Source organism: Myxocyprinus asiaticus, chromosome 6 (genome assembly GCF_019703515.2).
Source record: "Myxocyprinus asiaticus isolate MX2 ecotype Aquarium Trade chromosome 6, UBuf_Myxa_2, whole genome shotgun sequence".
NCBI lineage: Eukaryota > Metazoa > Chordata > Actinopteri > Cypriniformes > Catostomidae > Myxocyprinus > Myxocyprinus asiaticus.
The window spans coordinates 23,148,524-23,171,142 of record NC_059349.1 but is presented as its reverse complement, the minus strand read 5'-3'; the positions used below and the strand labels follow the sequence as shown (position 1 = coordinate 23,171,142).

Genomic DNA, 22,619 nt, shown 5'->3' with positions numbered 1-22,619 from the left:
GGTTATGGTTAGGATAGGTAGGGTAGTGTAGGTTATGGTTAGGGTAGGGTAGGTTATGGTAGGTAGGGTAGAGTAGGTTAGGTTGGGGAGGGTTAGGCTTAAGTTTGTGCATGGGGGAACGCATTCTAACAGTGGAGAATGTTACAGTCAGATAATGTTCCCCCCATACAGATCTGCTGGGGGGAAACAGATTCCGACAACACCAGTTGAATGTGGTCCACATTCAAGTTTGATAATGACAGTGCTTTAATTCGCTGAAAAATAAGGTGGATAGTATGGCAAAAAACAGTATGCCAATGAAGTAGTATGTCCAAATCCTCAGTATTCATTAACCATTATCGAGTAATACCCAGATGACCTACTATTTACGGAAAGATTCTGAAGTGCACTTTACTGGACTGGACACTTTACGATCCCATAATCCCTCAGGAGCCGGGAGACATCACGTTCAAAACGCTGGAATTAAAAGAATAGCGGTGAACCAAGAAAGTTGTTTCTTGTGCTTAAATGGTGCTTGTTTAACAAAACCAGAGTAGAGTTCTTGGTTATTGTTATTACGTCATATATTCGGGTCTCAGGTCCGAAAAAATATTTTTAGTGAAAGGATTCAAAAGGATGAATCAAAATCCCTTTTTAAAATCACTAATATCAGAATAGAGTCAAACCTGAGAGTAAGTTTGCTAAAATGATGTCTAAATAACTATTTGTCAATTGGTTAACATTATATAATAGCCTAACTGGTGTCAACAGAAAGGGAGAGTAATTTAAGAGGAAGAACAGGTAATTACATTTTAATTAAAGATTACAAAGACAAAAAAAGAAAGAAAAAAGATTAGGAATAATGTAATCTGAATAAGTCAGAATAAGAACAGGAACATATAAACTCAGCAAAAAAAGAAACATCCTCTCACTTTCAACTGCTTTTATTATCAGCAAACTTAACGTGTAAATATTTGTATGAACATAAAAAGATTCAACAACTAAGACATAAACTGAACAAGTTTCACTGACATGTGATTAACAGAAATGGAATAATGTGTCCCTGAACAAAGTCAAAAGTAACAGTAGTATCTGGTGTGGCCACCAGCTGCATTAAGTACTGCAGCGCATCTCCTCCTCATGGACTGCACCAGATTTGCCAGTTCTTGCTATGAGATGTTACCCCACTCTTCCACCAAGGCACTTGCAAGTTCCCGGACATTTCTGGGGGGAATGGCCCTAGCCCTCACCCTCCGATCCAACAGGTCCCAGACGTGCTCAGTGGGCTCTTCGCTGGCCATGGCAGAACACTGACATTCCTGTCTTGCAGGAAATCACGCACAGAACGAGCAGTATAGCTGGTGGCATTGTCATGCTGGAGGGTCATGTCAGGATGAGCCTGCAGGAAGGGTAACACATGAGGGAAGAGGATGTCTTCCCTGTAACGCACAGCGTTGAGATTGCCTGCAATGACAACAAGCTCAGTCCGATGATGCTGTGACACACCGCCCCAGACTCCACCTCCAAATCAATCCCGCTCCAGAGTACAGGCCTCTGTGTAATGCTCATTCCTTCGACGATAAACGTGAGTCCGACCATCACCCCTGGTGAGACAAAACTGCGACTCGTCAGTGAAGAGATTTTTTTGCCAGTCCTGTCTGGTCCAGCGATGGTGGGTTTTTGCCCATAGGTGACGTTGTTGCTGGTGATGTCTGGTAAGGACCTGCCTTAAAACAGGCCTACAAGCCCTCAGTCCAGCCTCTCTCAGACTATTGCGGACAGTCTAAGCACTGATGGAGGGATTGTGCGTTCCTGGTGTAACTCGGGCAGTTGTTCTTGCCATCCTGTACCTGTCCCACAGGTGTGATATTCGGATGTACCGATCCTGTGCAGGTGTTGTTACACGTGGTCTGCCACTGCAAGGATGATCAGTTGTCCTTCCTGTCTCCCTGTAGTGCTGTCTTAGGCGTCTCACAATACGGACATTGCAATTTATTGCCCTGGCCACATCTGCAGTCCTCATGCCTCCGTGCAGCATGCCTAAGGCACATTCATGCAGATGAGCAGGGACCCTGGAGATCTTTCTTTTGGTGTTTTTCAGAGTCAGTAGAAAGATCTCTTTAGTGTCCTAAGTTTTTATAACTGTGACCTTAATTGCCTACCGTCTGTAAGCTGTTAGTGTCCTAACGACCGTTCCAGAGGTGCGTGTTCATTAATTGTTTATGGTTCATTGAACAAGCATGGAAAACATTGTTTAAACCCTTTACAATAAAGATCTGTAAAGTTATTTGGATTTTTACAAAATTATCTTTAAAATACAGTGTCCTGAAAAGGGGACGTTTCTTTTTTTGCTGAGTTTATTTAGACAGTAAACAGGGTTGATTTCATGTTGACTGATATCCCAACACCTTGTTGTCAATGAGCATGAGACAGAGAATAAGCCACACTAAATATTTCTTAGCATGAACCGAAATAAATGGAGCAATCAGTGGCTGGGGAATGCGCATAAGCCAAAATGTACTAACCATGAGAGTAACTAACGAGCTCATCATATACAAATGTGTAGGGAGAAATATCAATCCTGCACTCCCCCCCCAATAATGTCTAATATTCATCATTTACACATAGTTAATCTTAAACATGTTATTTATCTTTGATCTAGCCAACAGCAATAATCTTTCTTTTGACAATGCCACGGTACCTCAGCCACATGTAGTGGAGTTGAGTGGCAGTTGTCCAGACGCACTCCCACAAAGTGCTTGGCTGTGATCTCAGTGTATTTCTGCATGTGGGCCCATAGGTAGGGGCAGTCCTCGGGACCGTTGCCATACCGCAGTTTAACGCTGTCATCCCAGCAGATCAGCTCCCTCCTGATGTAAACGTTGGAGCCTGACCAGAATGTGAATAAGAAAAAGCAACTTTGATTCACCTTGCTGCTAAAATAGGCTTTGACAAGTGCTGCCAATGCTTAGGGTTTAGAAACTGTGTTGATATCGCCACCTTGTGGTTTAAAGGAGGATAACATCAAATAACTGCACCAAGTGACATGACTTTACTTACACATACACCACTGGATATTATTAGTTAGTGTTTTGGACAAATAATAGTGTGTTTAGAGATGCATAATATATCAGTGATCAAATCGGTATATGTGAATATTAATGTATTTAATTACTGGTGTGATTAGGCTTAAAGGAAGCAAAAAAAAAAAAAAAAAAAAAACAAATTTTTAATTTCAACATCATATTCTTTTTCCATGGCAAATTTTAAAAGTACTAAACAGTTATCAATTTATTCTACTGTACATGAAAACCTTTGATGCCTGATTTCACAGCATATGAGTTTACTTAGTTTTAATGCTATAGGCAAAAATATGCAAAAATAGGTAATATATAAAACAGTAGAAGATCCCCCAAGCCCAACTACTTTAGTCGTCTTTGGGCCCCCAATGTCCTAATCCTTGCACAGTTCTGAAAATCATCCCAACCATCAGCATGGGGAAAAAATTTGATCTCAGTGATTTAGACCGTGGCATGATTGTTGGTGCCAGATGGGCTGGTTTGAGTATTTCTGTAACTGCTGATCTCCTGGGATTTTCACACACAACAGTCTCTAGAGTTTACTCAGAATGGTGCCAAAAACAAAAAAACATCCAGTGAGTGGCAGTTCTGCGGATGGAAATGCCTGGTTGATGAGAGAGGTCAACGGAGAATGACCAGACTGGCTCGAACTGACAAAGTCTACGGTAACTCAGATAACCGCTCTGTACAATTGTGGTGAGAAGAATATCATCTCAGAATGCTATTCTGAGATGTGGGTTGGTGCTGTTTTGGTGGCACAAGGGGGACCTACACAATATCAGGCAGATGGTTTTAATGTTGTGGCTGATCGGTGTACGTTGACAACACACGTAATTTTAAAAAGTTCAAGGGAAAATTTTATGAGTTTTCTGTAAATTCCACTGATAATATTTTAGAGAGTGGTCTAAACAATTAATAATTTCTTACCTGTCCAACAAAAAAGAAGCAACATCGGCATCACTAGGTTTTTCTCCATGATCAAATCTTTCCAACTTGTGTATACCGTACCGATGTTTACTTAAGTTTTTTGTCTTTGCCAGTCTTTCTGTCTTGCTTCAGACCTTTTTTGCTTCTTTGGCAGTACAGTTATTGAATCTCCTGTTGTCTCCACTTCTAAAGCATGATAATAAGTATGTTCCATTGTGTTCTTTTCACTCTTCGCATCACCAAACAACACTGTGCTAAGCATAGACACGCGTATCTACATAGGCAGCAGCCAATGAGCACGAGCAGGGCCGTAACCGCAATATACTTTGAGGGGGACAAGTCCCCTTCAATAATCAAATATGGCCAGATTGTCCCCCCCAACAATTGATATCCTTGTTGCTGTTCTGCTGCAGTCCATATGCATCGCCATCTAGTTGTCATTACGTTGCAAGAATAACATAAAGGTTTAAAAAAGTTGCATTTTTACCGCACTCAGTAGTCTTACACCGCTCGTCAATGTGATATGAGATAGCCAATCAAATCGATGAAGGCGGGACTCAAGTTTAAGACGCTAAGCGGGAACCTCGTAGATTATTTATATTCTAGTGCCGCGCATCAGCAAGCAGTTCAGGTTAAGAGCGTTAGTGTCATGTGAGATACAAGTATCTAACTAAACGTGCAATTTTGACCACTGTTTTATGATTGAAATGTTGTACCGACCGACATTATTTTCAAGGGTTCAAACTATTCACCATTTGGCGAAATTCGCCGTTTTGAATTTAAAATATGTCATGTCCAGAACGTGATTTGTATGTCAATCATAACTGTGAATGTGAAAACATTAACGGAGCAGTTTTCAGCGAATCAGGTTTAAGACAAAGAGTGAATGTGTGAATATTGTAAAGGATTTGAATGAATATGGTTATCTGGCAGGTTTTTGAAGGAGCTTTTAGAAAAATTTCTTGACATTGTCTAAGAAAATTATCTATTAAAAAAAAAAAAAAAACACAAAGTAGAGCACAAATTAGAACTAGAACATGGTGTGACTTGTGGCTTCCACTGAGTTTTTAGGTTTTGGCAAGGACAGTGTCATATATGTTTAGTGCAAATATTATGAGGTAATCATTAACAATCAATTTAAGATTTTCTAAATAATTTCTTTATGTCTTTAATTCATTCGTAATTTTGTACAGCATCTCCTAAGAGTCTACTTTTAAAAGAGATCATTTTATTTTTAGTATGTCTCGTCAGGTTTGTGCTCAAAAAATGTGACACAGGTTAAAGAAGTTCACCTAAAAATGTAAAATGTACTTTTACTCACTCATTTACTCACTCTTATGTTGTTCAAAAACCAGATGCTGTTACTTTTTCTTGGAACATAAAAATAGATATTTTAAGCAGCTCTGTTTCATAGAATAACAGTTTATAGTGAGCAGGAGCTTTCAGGATTCAAAAAGGGCAAACGCTATAAAGCACTATTAAATGTTTAGTATAAAGACATCATAACAGTGCACTTGTCATTTGGACTACTATGTTCCAAGCTTTCTGGGGCAACAGAAAATCTTAGTGTTGTATGACTACTTTTTTTAATGATGTTTTTTTTGTTTTTGTTTTTTTTTGGACCTTGACAGCAGTGGTCAAAATGAAGTGTTTTTGTATGTAAAAGAGCATTGTTAGGATTCTTGAAGAAAAGATTGATTTCGACTTTATGGGGGGAGTAAATAATTTTGTGTATTTTCTTTTAGCTAGCCAGCTACAGTCATGTAATTTTATAGATACATAAATGATGAAAAGAAATTCAAATGATATTTATCTTTTCTTTGATAATGCACAAAAAAGAAACAAAAGATTGCTAGCAATGCAGACACAGTGTTTGTCTTGTACTATATGAACTTGAAAAAACATATCTTTTAAAACCAAATATTATCACATTTTGGTCGCATTTAAAAAAAACTTAAACACATTTAAAGCCTTTATTCAGAAAATTATAATTTTAATCGCCTTTACTATTTTAAAGGACCGAGGACCATTATATTTGTGACCTCAACACCCGCGACCCCCCACCCCCATGGTCTGGTCACCCCCCCCCTTCCCCCCAATGTTCAAGACATAGTAACGGCCTTGAGCGCAAGGATTCTATTCTTCGATGTTTAGTGAAACACCGCAGGTCATGTAATTTCAACATGGCAAAACATATTGAAAGGGTGACCCAAACCATGTATAATAAAAACACTTTTTATAGAAAACTATTATGAGCACAGTCTTCATCTCATGTGAGTGAACACCATTCAGATCACTCTTCACAAAAACACAATTCATTTGTTAATGTGTAAAACTTTTTAAATTAGCCCCAAATTACTGAATGCACTTTTAACTTTAAAAGCACTTTAACTTTGAAATACATCGGGGACTCTTATTTTGAAATGTTTGCACTTCACTGCTTCCAGCTGCTCATTCAAACAAGGGATATAAAATGTGCTCTCCTACAATAATCTACAACGTATTACAATATAAACAATTAAAAGTAAACATTGTCATATTTCATCAACACTATATCATCATCATCAACAGTTGATCTTTAGTGATAGTTTGTCATAAATTTCCAATATGGCTTAATGATTACGAACAGCTGAAAACACTCACAAGCCCCCAGCATGCTTGGAGAAAATACAAAAGTGTCGTGTTTTCAATATGAAGGATGCAGCACATTAATTTATTTAATTAAATCATATTCTTTTAAAGTTGAAAATCACATTAGGTCATATCATGTTTCCTGTCTTTCCGCCCCCAAATTTACTAAACTGAACTTAAGACATTATAAGACTTTTTACGGATCCGCAGGAACACTGGTATTGTCCAAAAAATGTTAATGGTGCAAATTTATTCCCAGCTTTATTAAAATGTTTTTTGTTTTTGTTTGATATATACCTGCACAAACTAATGTATTTATTTATAATTAATTAAAGGGACAATATTATTCCATTGGTGAACTCGGTCAAAAAAGGCAAAATAGTGGACCTGGCTCTGCAAAGTTCCTCAGGGGATCGTCCCCCATGACCCAGCCGTTGTGGGCCAGGAAATGACAGGCCTTTTCTGGTTGATTAATCAGCTCCAGATCCTGCTCCAGGGTCAACTCCTCAAATGGAAAAGTGAAATATCTACATACAGACAATGTTAACATAAACATTGTAAACAGCAGCTCGCAAAAACATGGCATAAAAAATAGTGAATTTGTTTTTTTTAGAGTATTATTTTTATTGCACAAAGAAATATGATGCTAAAATCCCAGCAGAGTTTGACTGTATGAAATGTGCTACCTTGTGACTAGAGGATGCTTCCTGGTGACAGGGCCTAGCTTGGGTCCATGGTCAGCCAGTCGCTCATAGGTCACACTTCCATTAATGCAGTTAGCAGCCTGAAGATACAGAAATGACATTACTGCACTGGACTACAATGATATTAGAGGTAAAGGTGCAGTAAGTCTCACCTGCTCCTGATGGAGCTGAATTTCTCTGTACTGCTCACTATTCAGTTCCTCCAGTCTCTTCTTCAGCCAGTTACAGCAATCTTCAATGGCACTAGGACTGTTCCTATAACAACACAATTCACATCGTATTTTTATTCTGAAGGGCTTTAAACAGCTAAATGCAGTGCTGGGTAGGCACGGATTTAGTGTCTTTGTATAAATCTGTGGCCTTCATATTGCAGGTCTAATTGCATGACTCCACATGCCGAAGTGTCCTTGGGACACTGAACCCCAAGTTGCTCCCAATGGCAGGCTAGCGCCTTGCATGGCAGCTCTGCTGTCATTGGTGTGTGAGTGTGTGTGTGAATGGGTGAATGAGACACAGTGTAAAGCGCTTTGAAGAACCGCTAAGGTTAAAAAAGGCACTATAGGGGGCCTGGGTATCTCAGTGGTAATATACGCTGGCTACCACCCCTGGAGTTCGCTAGTTCGATTTCCAGGGTGTGCTGAGTGACTCCAGCCAGGTCTCCTAAGCAACCAAATTGGCCCGGTTGCTAGGGAGGGTAGAGTCACATGGGGTAACTTCCTCGTGGTCGCTATAATGTGGTTTGTTCTCGGTGGGGCGCATGGTGAATTGAACATGGTTGCCGCGGTGGATGGCGTGAAGCCTCCACAAGCGCTATGTCTCCGTGGCAACGCGCTCAACAAGCCACGTGATAAGATGCGCGGGTTGACTGTCTCAGATGCGGAGGCAACTGGGATTCGTCCTCCACCACCCGGACTGAGGCGAATCACTATGCGACCACGAGGACTTAGAGCGCATTGGGAACTGGGCATTCCAAATTGAATTGGGAGAAAAAGGGGAAAAATCCCCCTATAAAGGCACTATATAAGTGCAGACCATTTACCATTTAAAATACACATGTAATTCCAGAAAAATGCATGATACACCGCCTACAGAGAACATTAGAGCAGGGCAATGGCACAAATGGGCCAAATGGGCAGTTCTTGGCCAACTGAAGCAGCTATAGACCCCAGACCTTTGCTGTAGTCATAGGTCTGGCTACGCGAGACTAGGCGATATATAGAATATTCACAAAATATCAGTGATGATTTTGCTGGCGATATAAAGATGATGTTAATGCCCTTTTTATTTGGCAATTAAGTTTCCTTCCTTCAATGTGTCACAATTTGCAAGTAAGAGAGCATGAAAATGGAGATATTTTAATAGTCTCTTAGATTTAAATTTCAGTAACAAAGCAGCATTAGAGTTGCCAAGTTTGATTCATTCCCATGAATCAGTTCAAACTGTCCATTTTAATGAATTGATTTAAAATACATCAATCAAAAATGCTCACAGAAGTCTCTGCATGGCATTTTACATGCTTTAAAATGTTCAGTAAAAATATATGTTGCTAAATATTGCTGTTAATTACTATGTTTTGCTGTTTTGGGGAATATAAATATTTAGTAGAAGACATGGCTTGATTATTTTTTTAACTAGACTTTTACAGGTTTCTCTGACTGAAAATAAATGAATGCAAATTTAGAGCGAATATATAAATATTGAGATATATATTGAATATCATCAAAAGGCTGAAATATATAATTTATTTTAGCTACACTCATTGAGCACTTTATTAGGAACACCTGTACACCTACTTATTCATGGGATTATCTAATCAGCCAATCATGTTGCAGCAGTGCAATGCATTGTATCAATGCAGATACGGGTCAGGAGCTTCAGTTAATGTTCACATCAACCATCAGAATGCAGAAAATTATGATGTTAGTGATTTAGAACGTGGCATGATTGTTAGTGCCAGAGTATTTCTGTATCTGCTGATTTCCTAGGATTTTCACGTACAACAGTCTCTAGAGTTTACACAGAATTGTTTTTAACAAAAAAAAAAAACAAAAAGCATCCAGTGAGTGGCAGTTCTTCAGACAGAAATGTCTTTTTCTCAGAATGCACAACACATCGAACCTTGAGGTGGATGGGCTACAACAGCAGAAGACCAAGTTGGGAACTTTATTAGGACCATAGTGTTCCTAATAAAGCGCTCAGTGAGTGTCGCCTAGCCCTTGGAAACACATGCTCAAACGTGCAGCAACATACTGACCCATGGGGCACAAAGATCTCCAGAGCAGAGTTCATGTCTACGGTGTTCCCGAAACGTCTGTACTGAGGGTCCTGAATGATCTTCAGTTGTTGTTTCCCATCAGCCTTACTCTTATCAGGTTTGGCTCCTGTAAAGCCATTTTAGAACAAATCAATTGACACATGAACAATTTCACTTCTCTTAATGCAAGTATCTGAGAACCTTCAAGGAACTCACTGTTTTGGAGTAAAGTTCTGAATTGCTCCACCACCGGTACCACTTTGACTTGGAAGAACTCCCACAGTTTAATCTTGGGATACACATCTTGCCAGAGAATCCCACGAATGGTCTAATAAAAACAACACTGTGATGAGGAGTAGGGCTGGGCCGGGCCGTGACTACGCATGCCCGGCCCCCAATCGGGCTAATCAGCTGAGGAGAGGGATAAGTGCAGCGGGATGCGGCAGTTCGAGAGAGAGCCACACGCAGCTGCCGTGTGCATTTATGTTTTGTGTCTTTTTGTTTTATTAAAATATTACTTTGACTGTTCAGCCGGTTCCCACCTCCTCCTTTCCCATTTTAACCTCGTTACACTGGTGCCGAAGCCCAGTCGTGGAGCCCTCGCCACTGCCATCCGCCCAAAGGAGCAGCCACGGCCGTCCGCCGGGGGACGGAGGAGTTGCTGCCGGCCGCCTGGACATGGAGGAATGGCCACCATCCGCGAGGGGAGGAGGGGCTCACTGCCGGCCGCTTGGAGCAGTGGAGCCACTGCCTGGGGTGGAGGGGCTCCCTACCGGCCACCAGAACGCAGAGGGGCATTCCATCCACCAGGGGTTGGACGACTTGCTCCAGGAGCGGCTGTCGTCTGCCAGAGGGAGGAGGAGTGGTCGAGGACTAGGCGACGGCATGTCTGGGAACCAGCGAGCAAGTTTTCTCTCTCTCTCTCTCACTCTCTCTCACTCTGCCTTGCTCTTTCCCTCTCCTCTTTTTTTTGTTTTTCCCTCCCCTTGTCCCCCTCCCCAGCTCTAGAGAGGTGGGGAAAAGCCTGCCGGCATGCAGGAGGTGGGGTGTACATCATGCCGGGGAACCCGGCAAAGGAGGGAGGAGTGTGACGTGGAGGAGGGCGGGGAGGGGCCGTGACTACGCACGCCCGGCCTCCAATCGGGCTAATCAGGCATAAGTGCAGCGGGATGCGGCAGTTCGAGAGAGAGAGAGCCACATGCAGCTGCCGTGTGCGCGTTCATGTTTTGTGTCTTTTTGTTTGTTTAAATTAAAATTAATTTTGACTCTTCAGCCGGTTCCCGCCTCCTCCTTTCCCACTTTAACCTTGTTACAAACACATTTTACTTTGTTATAAGTAATAAGGAAATGTTATACACTAATTCAATTCAATAAAATTCTAATGCATCAACCAACAGTTCACTCACATGGAGGTGCTCTTCATTTTGGATGAGAGCTGGGAGGCCTCGTTCTGCATACTTTCCATCAGCTAAATCACAGGTGACGTGCCACAGGGCTCTGTCCAGCACCCAGGCTGGCTTCAGATGAGGGGAGTTCACTAGGTTATAACCACTCTCTGGATGTTTCTTAATCCACTTGCTGTTAGCCGCTGAGCAAGCCAGAAAAACACATAGTGGCTATTATAACAATGCAACAGAACACATTTACAACATTTTTACAACATTTTGGATGTGTTAGGTGAAATGAGCATCACAGGAATGTGGACAATTTAGTGATTCTATTTTTGCTGACATTAAAAAATATGTATTTTTTTGGATTTAAAATATGATAAATGCTTTATTCATTGTAAGAGTGAATGACTACACCTGCAAGGAACAGTATAGATCAAGAGTGGCTAAAATACAAACTACTGTATAAAATGGGTCCAAAAGTCCAAAAAAGACAACTACTGAAAATGCCTGTATTTTTTATTTTTTCAATTTAATAGATTTTTTTTTCCATTACAAATTATATCAGCTTAACAGTTTGAGTGAAAAGTTGAACTGGAAAATTAAAATGTCAGAATTCATTTAGTATATAGTGTGCTCCCGTTTGCTTTAATCCTGGCATAAACTCCAAAAGTTTGTGCATAACCTTGATGATCCATGTTTTTCCAGCATGATTTAAGAATTCTCCAAAGAGCATCTTGTGTACTTCAATGGAAGAAAGGAAATCTGACCTGAGTTAACATGGTCAATGTCACAAATTTCCTTATATCTATTTAGAGAATCTAATCCAGAATTCTCATTCATTTTATGTCATAACATTTCTTTTTTAAATCCTAAAACTTATGTATGTAACATAAGTTTATGTAATATATATGTAATATTTTTACTGTACTAAATCATAAAATGACCATAATATGTCATTAGAGAATTAGGAAACATGCTAAGTTGAAATACTGGCTTCTCCGATAACAATGCTACAGCCAGTATATTCTACTTTGAAGTTTCCATTCCGGGCCGGAATTTCTGTTTATGTTTTGGCCTGTGTGATCCCGCCCACTGCCCACACACCAATAGTATTTCGACACCGCCAGGTTGCCAGATTTGAACAAGTTTGCAGGCAAACAACACTGCGTGCTGCAGCTATGGAAGCCAGCAAACGAACTGGATCAGAGATAACAGATTCCACCCGACCTAAAAAGACACGCCATCTGTCTAAACACCACCATGACCAGAGGCGTAGTAAAACAAGGATAAATATTGGAGATGCCTTTGGAAGATGGAGACAGCTTAAAGCCCAGAAATCCTTTAAAATGGATGCTGAGTTGGCTAATTTGCTGATCAACATTCTGGCAACCCGCATGAGCTTCGAGTCTGGGGCGAGGCAGTCAACTTTCCAATATTTTGAATTTGGACAGCTGTACCCATTTCAAACGCTTGTTGTCAATCTTACATACAGCACTTTTAAATGAGATTTTGAATCCCAGATTTTTAATGTGGTCTCAGACTTTTGGAGCCCACTGTACATAACCTATGTAAATGCACATACAATACACAGCAGTGGATTTTCACCTTTTTAAGTGTGTGACATTTACACTCAGCTCTAGATAAGGTATCATACACTCACTGACCTTTAGCTGTGCTGAGCTCTGGCAGGAATGGTGAACTTAGAACTTTGCTTTCTATGAACCCTGAGTATTCTACCACATCCATGCAGAGAGACTAATGATCCAAACAGATTTAAAAATAAACACGGTTTTATCATCACATCATTAGTGATGTCAAACAGAGACTGAAGAAGCTCTGTAACAAGATAAAGCAAAGAATGTAACAAACTACATGCAAGTAGTCATCTAAACACACAGTAAGTGTGTCTGAATGAAAGCTTGAAATGTTTCTCTTTAATATTCTGCTGACATAGGGGGTCTTACTAGTAGCACCATACCACAGCTGAACTGCAGCACAAGACTATATCAGACAAGGCAAATGTTTCACCAACAGCTCCTGTCCTCTGTAAATAAACTATTTTTAGAGATTAAGTCAATGCAAGGGCTTTTAGTGGGGGCTTACATAAGATTACAGTCAATCACGTTGGAATTGCAGCCTTTTCTATTGGAGCCCCATTGCTGGATTCATACACTACCATTCAAAAGTTTGAACACACCTACTTAATATAAATGTTAGTTTTGTGAAGAAATGCATAATTAAGCACAATTTATATTTGTCAATAAAACTTATTTCAAGTATTTCAAAGGGATAGTCCACCCACATATGAAAATTAAAGGAATATTCTGGGTTCAATGCAAGTTAAGCTCAATCAGCAGCATTTGTGGCACAATATTGATTACCACAAAAAATTATTTTGACTTGCCCCTCCCTTTTCTTTAAAAAAAAAAAAAGCACAAATCTGGGTTACAGTGAGACACTTACAATGGAAGTGAATGGGGCCAATCCGTAAACTTTAAAATTCTCACAGTTTCAAAAGTATAGCCTACATAAGACATAAAACAATATGCATGTTAACATGATTTTAGTGTGATAAAATCACTTACTAACCTTTTCAGTGTAAAGTTATATCCAATTTTTCTTCATTGCCATGACGATGTAATGTCAACAAACCCTAAAACAACTGTAAAAATTACGATTTAAACAACTTTACAGCTCAAATTATACATGAGTTTGAATTAATGTAAGTGTTTTATTAAATTGTAAGCTTCACATTTCTGCCTTTAAGCCCTCCAAAAATTGGCCCCATTCACTTCCATTGTAAGTGCCACCCTGTAACTTCGATTTTTGCTTTTTTTAAAGAAGTCAAAATAATTTTTGTAGTAATCAAAATTATGCCACAAATGCTGTCGATTGAGCTTAACTTGTGTTGAACCCGGAAAATTCCTTTATCCAGAATGTTTGCCTCAGTCACTATTTACTTTTATTATGTGGAAAAAAGATGCAATGAAACTGAATGGTGACTGAGACTAACACACTGCCTAACTCTCCTTTTGTGTTCCATGGAAGAAAGAAAGGGTTTGGAACAACATGAGGGTGAGTAATCAATGACAGAATATTCATTTTTGGGTGAACTATCCCTTTAAGCATAAGCATTTAGATTAAAACATTTTTTTAAATCATGAGAAACATATATTCAGTAAAATGTGTCCAAACTGTTGACTGGTAGTGTAAAATTAAATATGTGATGTTTTTTATACCTAAAAATTAATGCTACTTTGCAAACCAATAAAAATAGATGTTGTTAATAGCTGCGTTTCTGTGAAAGGACCTACTACTGAGGTTCCTTTTAAGCAATGATGCAACCATAGTTTCCCACAAAATAACACCAGATTATAAGCACCACATTTAAGGAGTGAATGCCCAAAACAACAGCTGCAATATGGCGAATGCAGCAACAACACTGAGTTATACACATAGAAAAACACACACCCGTATGATTGTAAACCACATCAGTGATGCACAACATATTCCACTCGTTCTTCATCTTCTCCACCAGGTTGCCGACGTCCGTCCAGGTATAAGTGTGTCCAGGAGGGGAGAAGTCTGGGTTGAGCTCCAGCTGATCGGCCAGAGAATAACAGGAGCGAGAGACACCCAACGTCTGCAGTGGCGTGAAGTGAATCATATTGTATCCTAAAAGAGATGCATGTGAAATTGGACTAGTTTACTTGTAATTAGTTATTAGTTACTTGCCAATGTGATAAAGCCATTTTTGATTCATAGACAACTTTTATGATCACTCTGCCCTGAATTGTAAGAGCATAATTGCCCAGATTGGACATTATTAAGCCAGTCTGATGTATTACAAACGTAGGCCTCATTGTTGTTAATGTACAATTTGTTTTTCTCAAACTGTCATTGTTCTGATCTAGTGAATGAAAATGGTTCTATCTGAAAAGACAGACATTTTTTCAGTTACTTTAGTCTGTGAACCTCGTTAAATCAATTTGGCGTATTTGCTCATGCCTTTGGGATAGTTATTGATTTGGGCATGTAATCAAACAGACCGTTGAGGAGATAAGAGAAGTTCAAATGCAGATGAAGTTGAAACAGGGTAAAATGTAAGTGCAACTAATGCAATGTGGAACATTCTGTTCATTTAGGTGCAATCATGTATAACAATTTAAACAAACATTCAACTTCAGTACTGTTGTATTTAGTTTAAAAGATCATGAAAGCTGTTCCTTCGATATGTAAAATGCTCCAGCTCTTTTCTTACCTGCTTCTTTGGCAACTCTAAGCCTGTCCAGCCACTCATCCAGGGGTCCAAGGCATTTGGACAGGTATGTTTGGATGCTAATGCAGTCTAGGGGCAATACATGGTTATCTGCTCCTACCCGGAGCACTGGGTCCACTACAATATATCCACCACCAGACTTTTCCTCATCTCTGATGGGTAACAATAAATGAACAAGGAGATTAGGTCAATATCATACATTTTTATAATAAACAAACTCACCAATCTAGATAGACTGACAATACTGGAATTGATAGTAGGGTTGCACAATTAATTAAAAATAAATATATAATCAAAAGTACAATTACAGCTGCCGTAAGTAACTAAACATGGATAGTGTTAGCAGCATTAAATTTAGACCTACTCTCATTACGTCAAAGTTTTCTATTGACAACATGTTTTTGTAGTTCACCCAAAAATGAAAATTGTCTCATCATTTACTCACCCTCATGCGTATGACTTTCTTTCTTCTGCAGAACACAAATTAAGATTTTTTGAAGAATGTCTCAGCTCTGTAGGTCCATACAATGCAAGTGAATGGTGACCAGAACTTTGAAGGTCCAAAAGGACATAAAGGCAGCATAAAAGTAATCCATATGACTACAGTGGTTAAATCCATATCTTAAAAAGCAATATGATAAGTGTGGGTGAGAAACAGATCAATATTTAAGCCCTTTTTTAATACAAATCTCCACTTTCACATTCTTCTTCTTAAGTTTGGCCGATTTGTATTCTTCACGCATATTGCCAAGACCTGGGCAGGGAGGAGAATTTATATTAAATATTGACTTAAATATTTTTCTGTTTCTCACCCACACTTATCATATCGCTTCTGAAGGAACTGATTTAACATCTGGAGTCTTATGGATTATTTTATGCTCCTTTATGTGCTTTTTGGACCTTCAAAGTTCAGGCCACCATTCACTTGCATTGTATGGACCTACAGAGCTGAGATATATATATATATATATATATATATATATATATATATATATATATATATATATATATATATATAAAAAAAATCTTTATTTGTGTTCAGAAGAAGAAAAAGTCATACTCATCTGAGAATTTTCAATTTTGGGTGAACTATCCCTTTAAGCACGGTAACCAATCACAGACATGCATAAATGACAAGGCAAATCAGAGGTGTCTGAATTAGTCTATAAAAAGTGGTTCTAAAAGTGCATTTTAAGCAGTCTGATCCACAGATACGTAGTTTATGATTCACTTCTGTTCGCGGTGCTGACAATACATCACCTGACAAGAAGCTTTAGAGCAAAACAAGATGTCGCACTGCTGTAAATTCTATTAATCGAAATTAACAATTTGTGATTACAATATCAAAAGGACATAATCAACAATTATGATTGTTGTCATAATCTTGCAGCCCTAATTGGTAGTATGTATTCCTTTAAAATCTCCTTTGCAGCCTAACTTACCCATGGCCAAAATAATACTGGTATGAGCCTGAAACCTGGAGGTCAAGGGTGCAGAACTTGTCAGAATCATCTTCTCTTGCAGTAGGGTTAATCCAATCTAATGCTCGGAATTTGTGGCGCTCAAAGCGTTCCCCTTCTGCAGGGTAGTTAGTGTGAACACGCACATGTTTCCCTTGAAGAGTGGGACCCAGACGAAACTGGAGCTCAAACCCTGAGTAGATACAGAACACAAGAAAGTGCCAAAAAAGTTCATTCAGTTCCATTTTGCTGTTCACAAGTCACAATAAACAAGGTTTTTCTTTACTGCAATAAACAAGGTTTTTCTTCACTGTTCTGTGAAGCTAATCATAAACTGCAAGTGTTTCTCCATAGACTAGGTCTGCTTTTACACCATCAGGGTCGAACGGTCCTGAGCACGGTGAGGAACAGTTCCAGTAGCACTTTCACTTGAGCACGGCACTACAAACTGTGTATTTTTGATAAGTAAATAGCTGCAGGCTAAATATTGATGTGTTTCTCACCCACGCTTATCATATCGCTTCTGAAGACATGGATTTAACCACTGGAGTCTTATGGATTAATTTTATGATGCCTTTATCTGCTTTTTGGACCTTCAAAGTTCTGGTCACCATTCACTTGCATTGTGAGGACCTACAGAGCTGAAATATTCTTCTAAAAATCTTCATTTGTGTTCAGCAGAAGAAAGAAAGTAATACACATCTGCGATGGCATGAGTAAATTATGAGATAATTTTCATTTTTGGGTGAATTATCCCATTAAGCTTTCATATAATGAAAACCCTCTCTGGGTGTTTTCACACTGGCAGTTTAGTTCGAAACACTGCACGGGTCGCATGAAAAATTAGTAATGTGAAAGCTGTCATGCAGACCGGGGAGCGCACCGCGGTACCGAACCCGAGACTTCCTGTAGGAGGTGGTCTGAGTTCGGTTGCAATGGAACTGTAGCGCAATTCGCGTGAAACTGAAAGCAACTCGGACTCGGGTGCGCACTCGTTCAGGAAGTAAAGTAACCTGCGCATGCGTATTAGCCGATGACGACATCTATCTATCTATACACCTTATAAATACTATATATAAATACTATTATAGGATATAAATATAGGGTATAATAGAAGATGACAGTGGCGATAACTTCACCTTGGACACAAGCGTGAGTAAGCGTGCAATGTAAACAAAGATGCAAGTTAATTCCTTGCAATCAGCTGTCTCCTCAAAAAACGCCATTTGCGAGCAGCAGCAAGCCGCCTTCCCCTGGACATCTGATGAGTTACGCCATGAAGCGCACATATACGCAGTTGTTGTTCACTCTGCTGTGCATAATGGCACCAAAATAACAAAAAAACAAAAAGTATGATGAGTCGCGTTGTGTTCTCCATGCGTGTTTGTGATGACGTAAGATGAACGCAAATGGACCGGGGTTCGATAGAATCAAGTGAGTGCGAAACCAGACCAACGCTGCGGGGGGCACCGGGAACAATCGCACTCGGAATCAGACCGCAATAAACGTGCCCAGTGTGAAAGCCCCCAGAGATTATCTGGAAGTTATAAAACTATATTCACCCATTTTGATGGCATTCATTAACATTGTCTGATAATCAGGATGCATTTTGCCTCTTAGCTGTGCATACATATCTAATATACAGGTGCATCTCAATAAATTAGAATGTCGTGGAAAAGTTCATTTATTTCAGTAATTCAACTCAAATTGTGAAACTCGTGTATTAAATAAATTCAATGCACACAGACTGAAGTAGTTTAAGTCTTTGGTTCTTTTAATTGTGATGATTTTGGCTCACATTTAACAAAAACCCACCAATTCACTATCTCAAAAAATTGGAATACATCATAAGACCAATAAAAAAAACATTTTTAGTGAATTGTTGGCCTTCTAGAAAGTATGTTAATTTACTGTATATGTACTCAATACTTGGTAGGGGCTCCTTTTGCTTTAATTACTGCCTCAATTTGGCATGGCATGGAAGTGATCAGTTTGTGGCACTGCCGAGGTGGTATGGAAGCCCAGGTTTCTTTGACAGTGGCCTTCAGCTCATCTGCATTTTTCAGTCTCTTGTTTCTCATTTTCCTCTTGACAATACCCCATAGATTCTCTATGGGGTTCAGGTCTGGTGAGTTTGCTGGCCAGTCAAGCACACCAACACCATGGTCATTTAACCAACTTTTGGTGCTTTTGGCAGTGTGGGCAGGTGCCAAATCCTGCTGGAAAATGAAATCAGCATCTTTAAAAAGCTGGTCAGCAGAAGGAAGCATGAAGTGCTCCAAAATTTCTTGGTAAACGGGTGCAGTGACTTTGGTTTTCAAAAAACACAATGGACCAACACCAGCAGATGACATTGCACCCCAAATCATCACAGACTGTGGAAACTTAACACTGGACTTCAAGCAACTTGGGCTATGAGCTTCTCCACCCTTCCTCCAGACTCTAGGACCTTGGTTTCCAAATGAAATACAAAACTTGCTCTCATCTGAAAAGAGGACTTTGGACCACTGGGCAACAGTACAGTTCTTCTTCTCCTTAGCCCAGGTAAGACGCCTCTGACGTTGTCTGTGGTTCAGGAGTGGCTTAACAAGAGGAATACGACAACTGTAGCCAAATTCCTTGACACGTCTGTGTGTGGTGGCTCTTGATGCCTTGACCCCAGCCTCAGTCCATTCCTTGTGAAGTTCACCCAAATTCTTGAATCGATTTTGCTTGACAATCCTCATAAGGCTGCGGTTCTCTCGGTTGGTTGTGCATCTTTTTCTTCCACACTTTTTCCTTCCACTCAACTTTCTGTTAACATGCTTGGATACAGCACTCTGTGAACAGCCAGCTTCTTTGGCAATGAATGTTTGTGGCTTACCCTCCTTGTGAAGAGTGTCAATTATTGTCTTCTGGACAACTGTCAGATCAGCAGTCTTCCCCATGATTGTGTAGCCTAGTGAACCAAACTGAGAGACCATTTTGAAGGCTCAGGAAACCTTTGCAGGTGTTTTGAGTTGATTAGCTGATTGGCATGTCACCATATTCTAATTTTTTGAGATAGTGAATTGGTGGGTTTTTGTTAAATGTGAGCCAAAATCATCACAATTAAAAGAACCAATGACTTAAACTACTTCAGTCTGTGTGCATTGAATTTATTTAATACACGAGTTTCACAATTTGAGTTGAATTACTGAAATAAATGAACTTTTCCACGACATTCTAATTTATTGAGATGCACCTGTATTTTAATGATATTTGCAGCTGCTGCATCTTGTTGTTATATGCCATGTTTTTGTTGTCTTAGGTTTCTTAATGTTTTTTTTTTTCTAATGCATTTTACACTGTTTTCTCTTTTGGCTGCAGAAGCACTATTGTATCCCTTTTTTATTTGCCCCATATGAATGAATAAAGCTGTAAACTATTTGAATACATATAATTAAGTAAAGTATACATGGAACTGTTAAAACTAAAAAGTTTAACAGCTGTCCCACTATGTCTTGCCAGCAAGATCTCCCCAACAAGATATCACCTTTGGTTTCTAGATACTTCCATACTGCTCAGATTATATTTCTTCAGTATGACTAATAGCAAGCATAACTAATCTCATTATATGGTCAAAGTTCTTCTGCTGCGTTTACAGTTTATTAGTTCATGAATGAATTGGTATTGCCAATTAAGTTGGCTCTTTTGAACAGTAGATCATTTATAAATATCGACAAGCGATCTGCACATATCATATTGAGCATTACCATTATCACACTACAATACACTGTCCTGCATCAAGAGGACGATGCACAATGTTAATAATCATGAGTTGAAACTTGCCTTGTTCAAGACGAAAGAGGGTCTTGTCGAGTTTCTCCATGTCATTGAGGACCATCACTCTTATTTGTTTACTATATGTCATGATTGCACTCCTTAATATGCAGAAAACGTTGAGCAGTAATGCAACAGTACCCCCTTCACTGAAAAGGGAATCAGAAGACATGTAAATCATAAGATGTTCCAACAGACGACATTTAATTGGATTTAACAGAAGTCCAGCTATGCCCAAGTATGTTTGTTTTTTTCTTGTTAACTTAGAACAATAGCACAATAACAATCAGCAAAAATATAGGTCAAAATATATCTATATGTAAAATATAGTAATTTAAACATCTACTAGGGTAAAGGGTTTAAAAGCAGAGCAAATTGTAATTGTTCTTAATCCTTTTCTATTAACAGAGTTTGAAATAATATTCATATAGTGTTTAATTTCTGTTAAGTTCGAAAACTTACATGTATTAGTGTAAAATTTGCTTAGAAAATACATAAGAATTATAACAAAACAATCACTTCATGCGCATGTACTCACACAGCTTATATCAAAGAATTGCAACTGTTTCCATTATAAAGACAAATTATTGCAACATTTTAAGAACCATGTGACTGAATGCAAGAACCACCTTACATTACACAACAAGGTGAACACTGCAAACACAAAACCTCTAGATAACTCTAGAAATGCATGCATACATAGCTCGAAATGTCCAGTTTTGTTTCTGCACGTAGTACCATCTATGTTCAATGCATCATCACCACCTGTATTTAAAGTCACAGCCCAAAAGTATCATGATCGAGGTTAAGAATGTATCTGATAAAGGCCAAGCAAGTCTATTTTAAATGTGTCACCAGGGCAACAGTGACATTTGCCAAGACGATTTTCTGATGACATGGTCAACAGTACAAATCACATAATTCCCGACCACCTGACATCATCAAAACCTACATAAACATTGCGATCATATTAATGAGCTGTAGGATTAAAAGACACACCAGTGTATTTTTCCTGGTCTCGGCTAAGGACGTTCCAGGTGCTGTAGATGGGAGGCGTGTACAGTATTTTGCTGTTATTCTCCGCTTCCCGTTACCGTAATGGCACTACTATAACATACTGACCCGTTGAAATTAACGTTTATGGCACACGTTGATTGTTTAAAAATGCAAAATAATTAGATGGAACATAGAAAAATAAACTGTGTACTATTTTACTAGTCATGTATTTGCATCGCATTCACCTGCTATATAATAGAATGATTGAATTAAAACTACGTAAATGAACAAATAACCTGCTAGCCCTTGACGCAACAGAACCAGCTGAATGAGGTATCTACGTTACCGTAACGCTTCTAATATAAGATACATTGACCGTTGCACTGATGTATTACTATGAACTAGAAATGTTTTAGACACGCTGTTTGTTTAAAAATACAACAAAATTAGATGCAGGATAGGAAATAAGGAGTCTACTATTGTAAATGTGTTGTATTTACATCCAATTCAAGTGTTAAATAGTTTAGTGAATAAATAAATAGGTACCCTGCTGAAAAAAATAATTGAAGCCCTCACATATATTGGTGAGGTTGTTATGTCTAGTGGATACCATTAGAGACCAATACATATTTATAATGGAAACCACTACATACCATTAAATCCTAATGGAATATGACCCAAAACACACTTGACTTGTAATGGATTTCATCTTGGAAACCATTAGAATTTCTATTTTTTTCCTTCTTCTTCTTCTTCTTCTTCTTCTTCAGGGTAAACAAACAAACAACCTGCTAGCGCTAGCGGTTGTTTCAGATTTTGTCTCCATCTTGTGGCAGGAAAGAGTCTTGAACTGTGACATGACCTGCCCATTTGTTTCTCAATATTCATGATGAAACCATAAAATTATTACCTGCCAGCATTACCTGAGCAGACAGGTTACTGACAAGGTGAGTGCAGCATTTGATTTTGAAGCTCTTTTACAATAGACTTTTGCATTAATTTTTTCTGCTATCATCATTTGTCTTCTAGGTCTAGGACAAGACTTTATGAAAATATTTCATTTATTAACAATGTCATTATAGTTTTGTTGTACTGAGGAATGTATGGTAATTTATTT

The 22,619-nt window shown here is 38.9% G+C and overlaps 1 protein-coding gene across 7 annotated transcripts in view; it reads right to left on the bottom strand.

The window, feature by feature from the left end:
• Positions 1-22,247, bottom strand: part of LOC127442395 (glycogen debranching enzyme-like) — a 48,226-nt gene extending 25,979 nt beyond the window's left edge. For 2 of the 7 annotated variants that reach the window (XM_051700387.1, XM_051700386.1), the window contains exons 1-12: positions 21,206-21,224; positions 20,516-20,655; positions 16,688-16,898; positions 15,228-15,397; positions 14,438-14,641; positions 10,982-11,163; positions 9,792-9,903; positions 9,576-9,702; positions 7,474-7,576; positions 7,304-7,401; positions 7,005-7,144; positions 2,681-2,868 (exon numbers count right to left, since the gene is read on the bottom strand). In XM_051700387.1, the coding sequence (XP_051556347.1) occupies positions 2,681-2,868; positions 7,005-7,144; positions 7,304-7,401; positions 7,474-7,576; positions 9,576-9,702; positions 9,792-9,903; positions 10,982-11,163; positions 14,438-14,641; positions 15,228-15,397; positions 16,688-16,898; positions 20,516-20,597 (1,617 nt within the window). In that variant the 5' untranslated portion in view covers positions 20,598-20,655; positions 21,206-21,224. Of the gene's footprint in view, positions 1-2,680; positions 2,869-7,004; positions 7,145-7,303; positions 7,402-7,473; positions 7,577-9,575; positions 9,703-9,791; positions 9,904-10,981; positions 11,164-12,630; positions 12,722-14,437; positions 14,642-15,227; positions 15,398-16,687; positions 16,899-20,515; positions 20,656-20,968; positions 21,067-21,205; positions 21,225-21,505; positions 21,608-22,155 lie in introns of those variants that run through there. The other 5 variants (XM_051700391.1, XM_051700388.1, XM_051700389.1 and 2 more) reach the window with 5 other exon arrangements.
• Between the last annotated feature and the right edge of the window lie 372 nt (positions 22,248-22,619).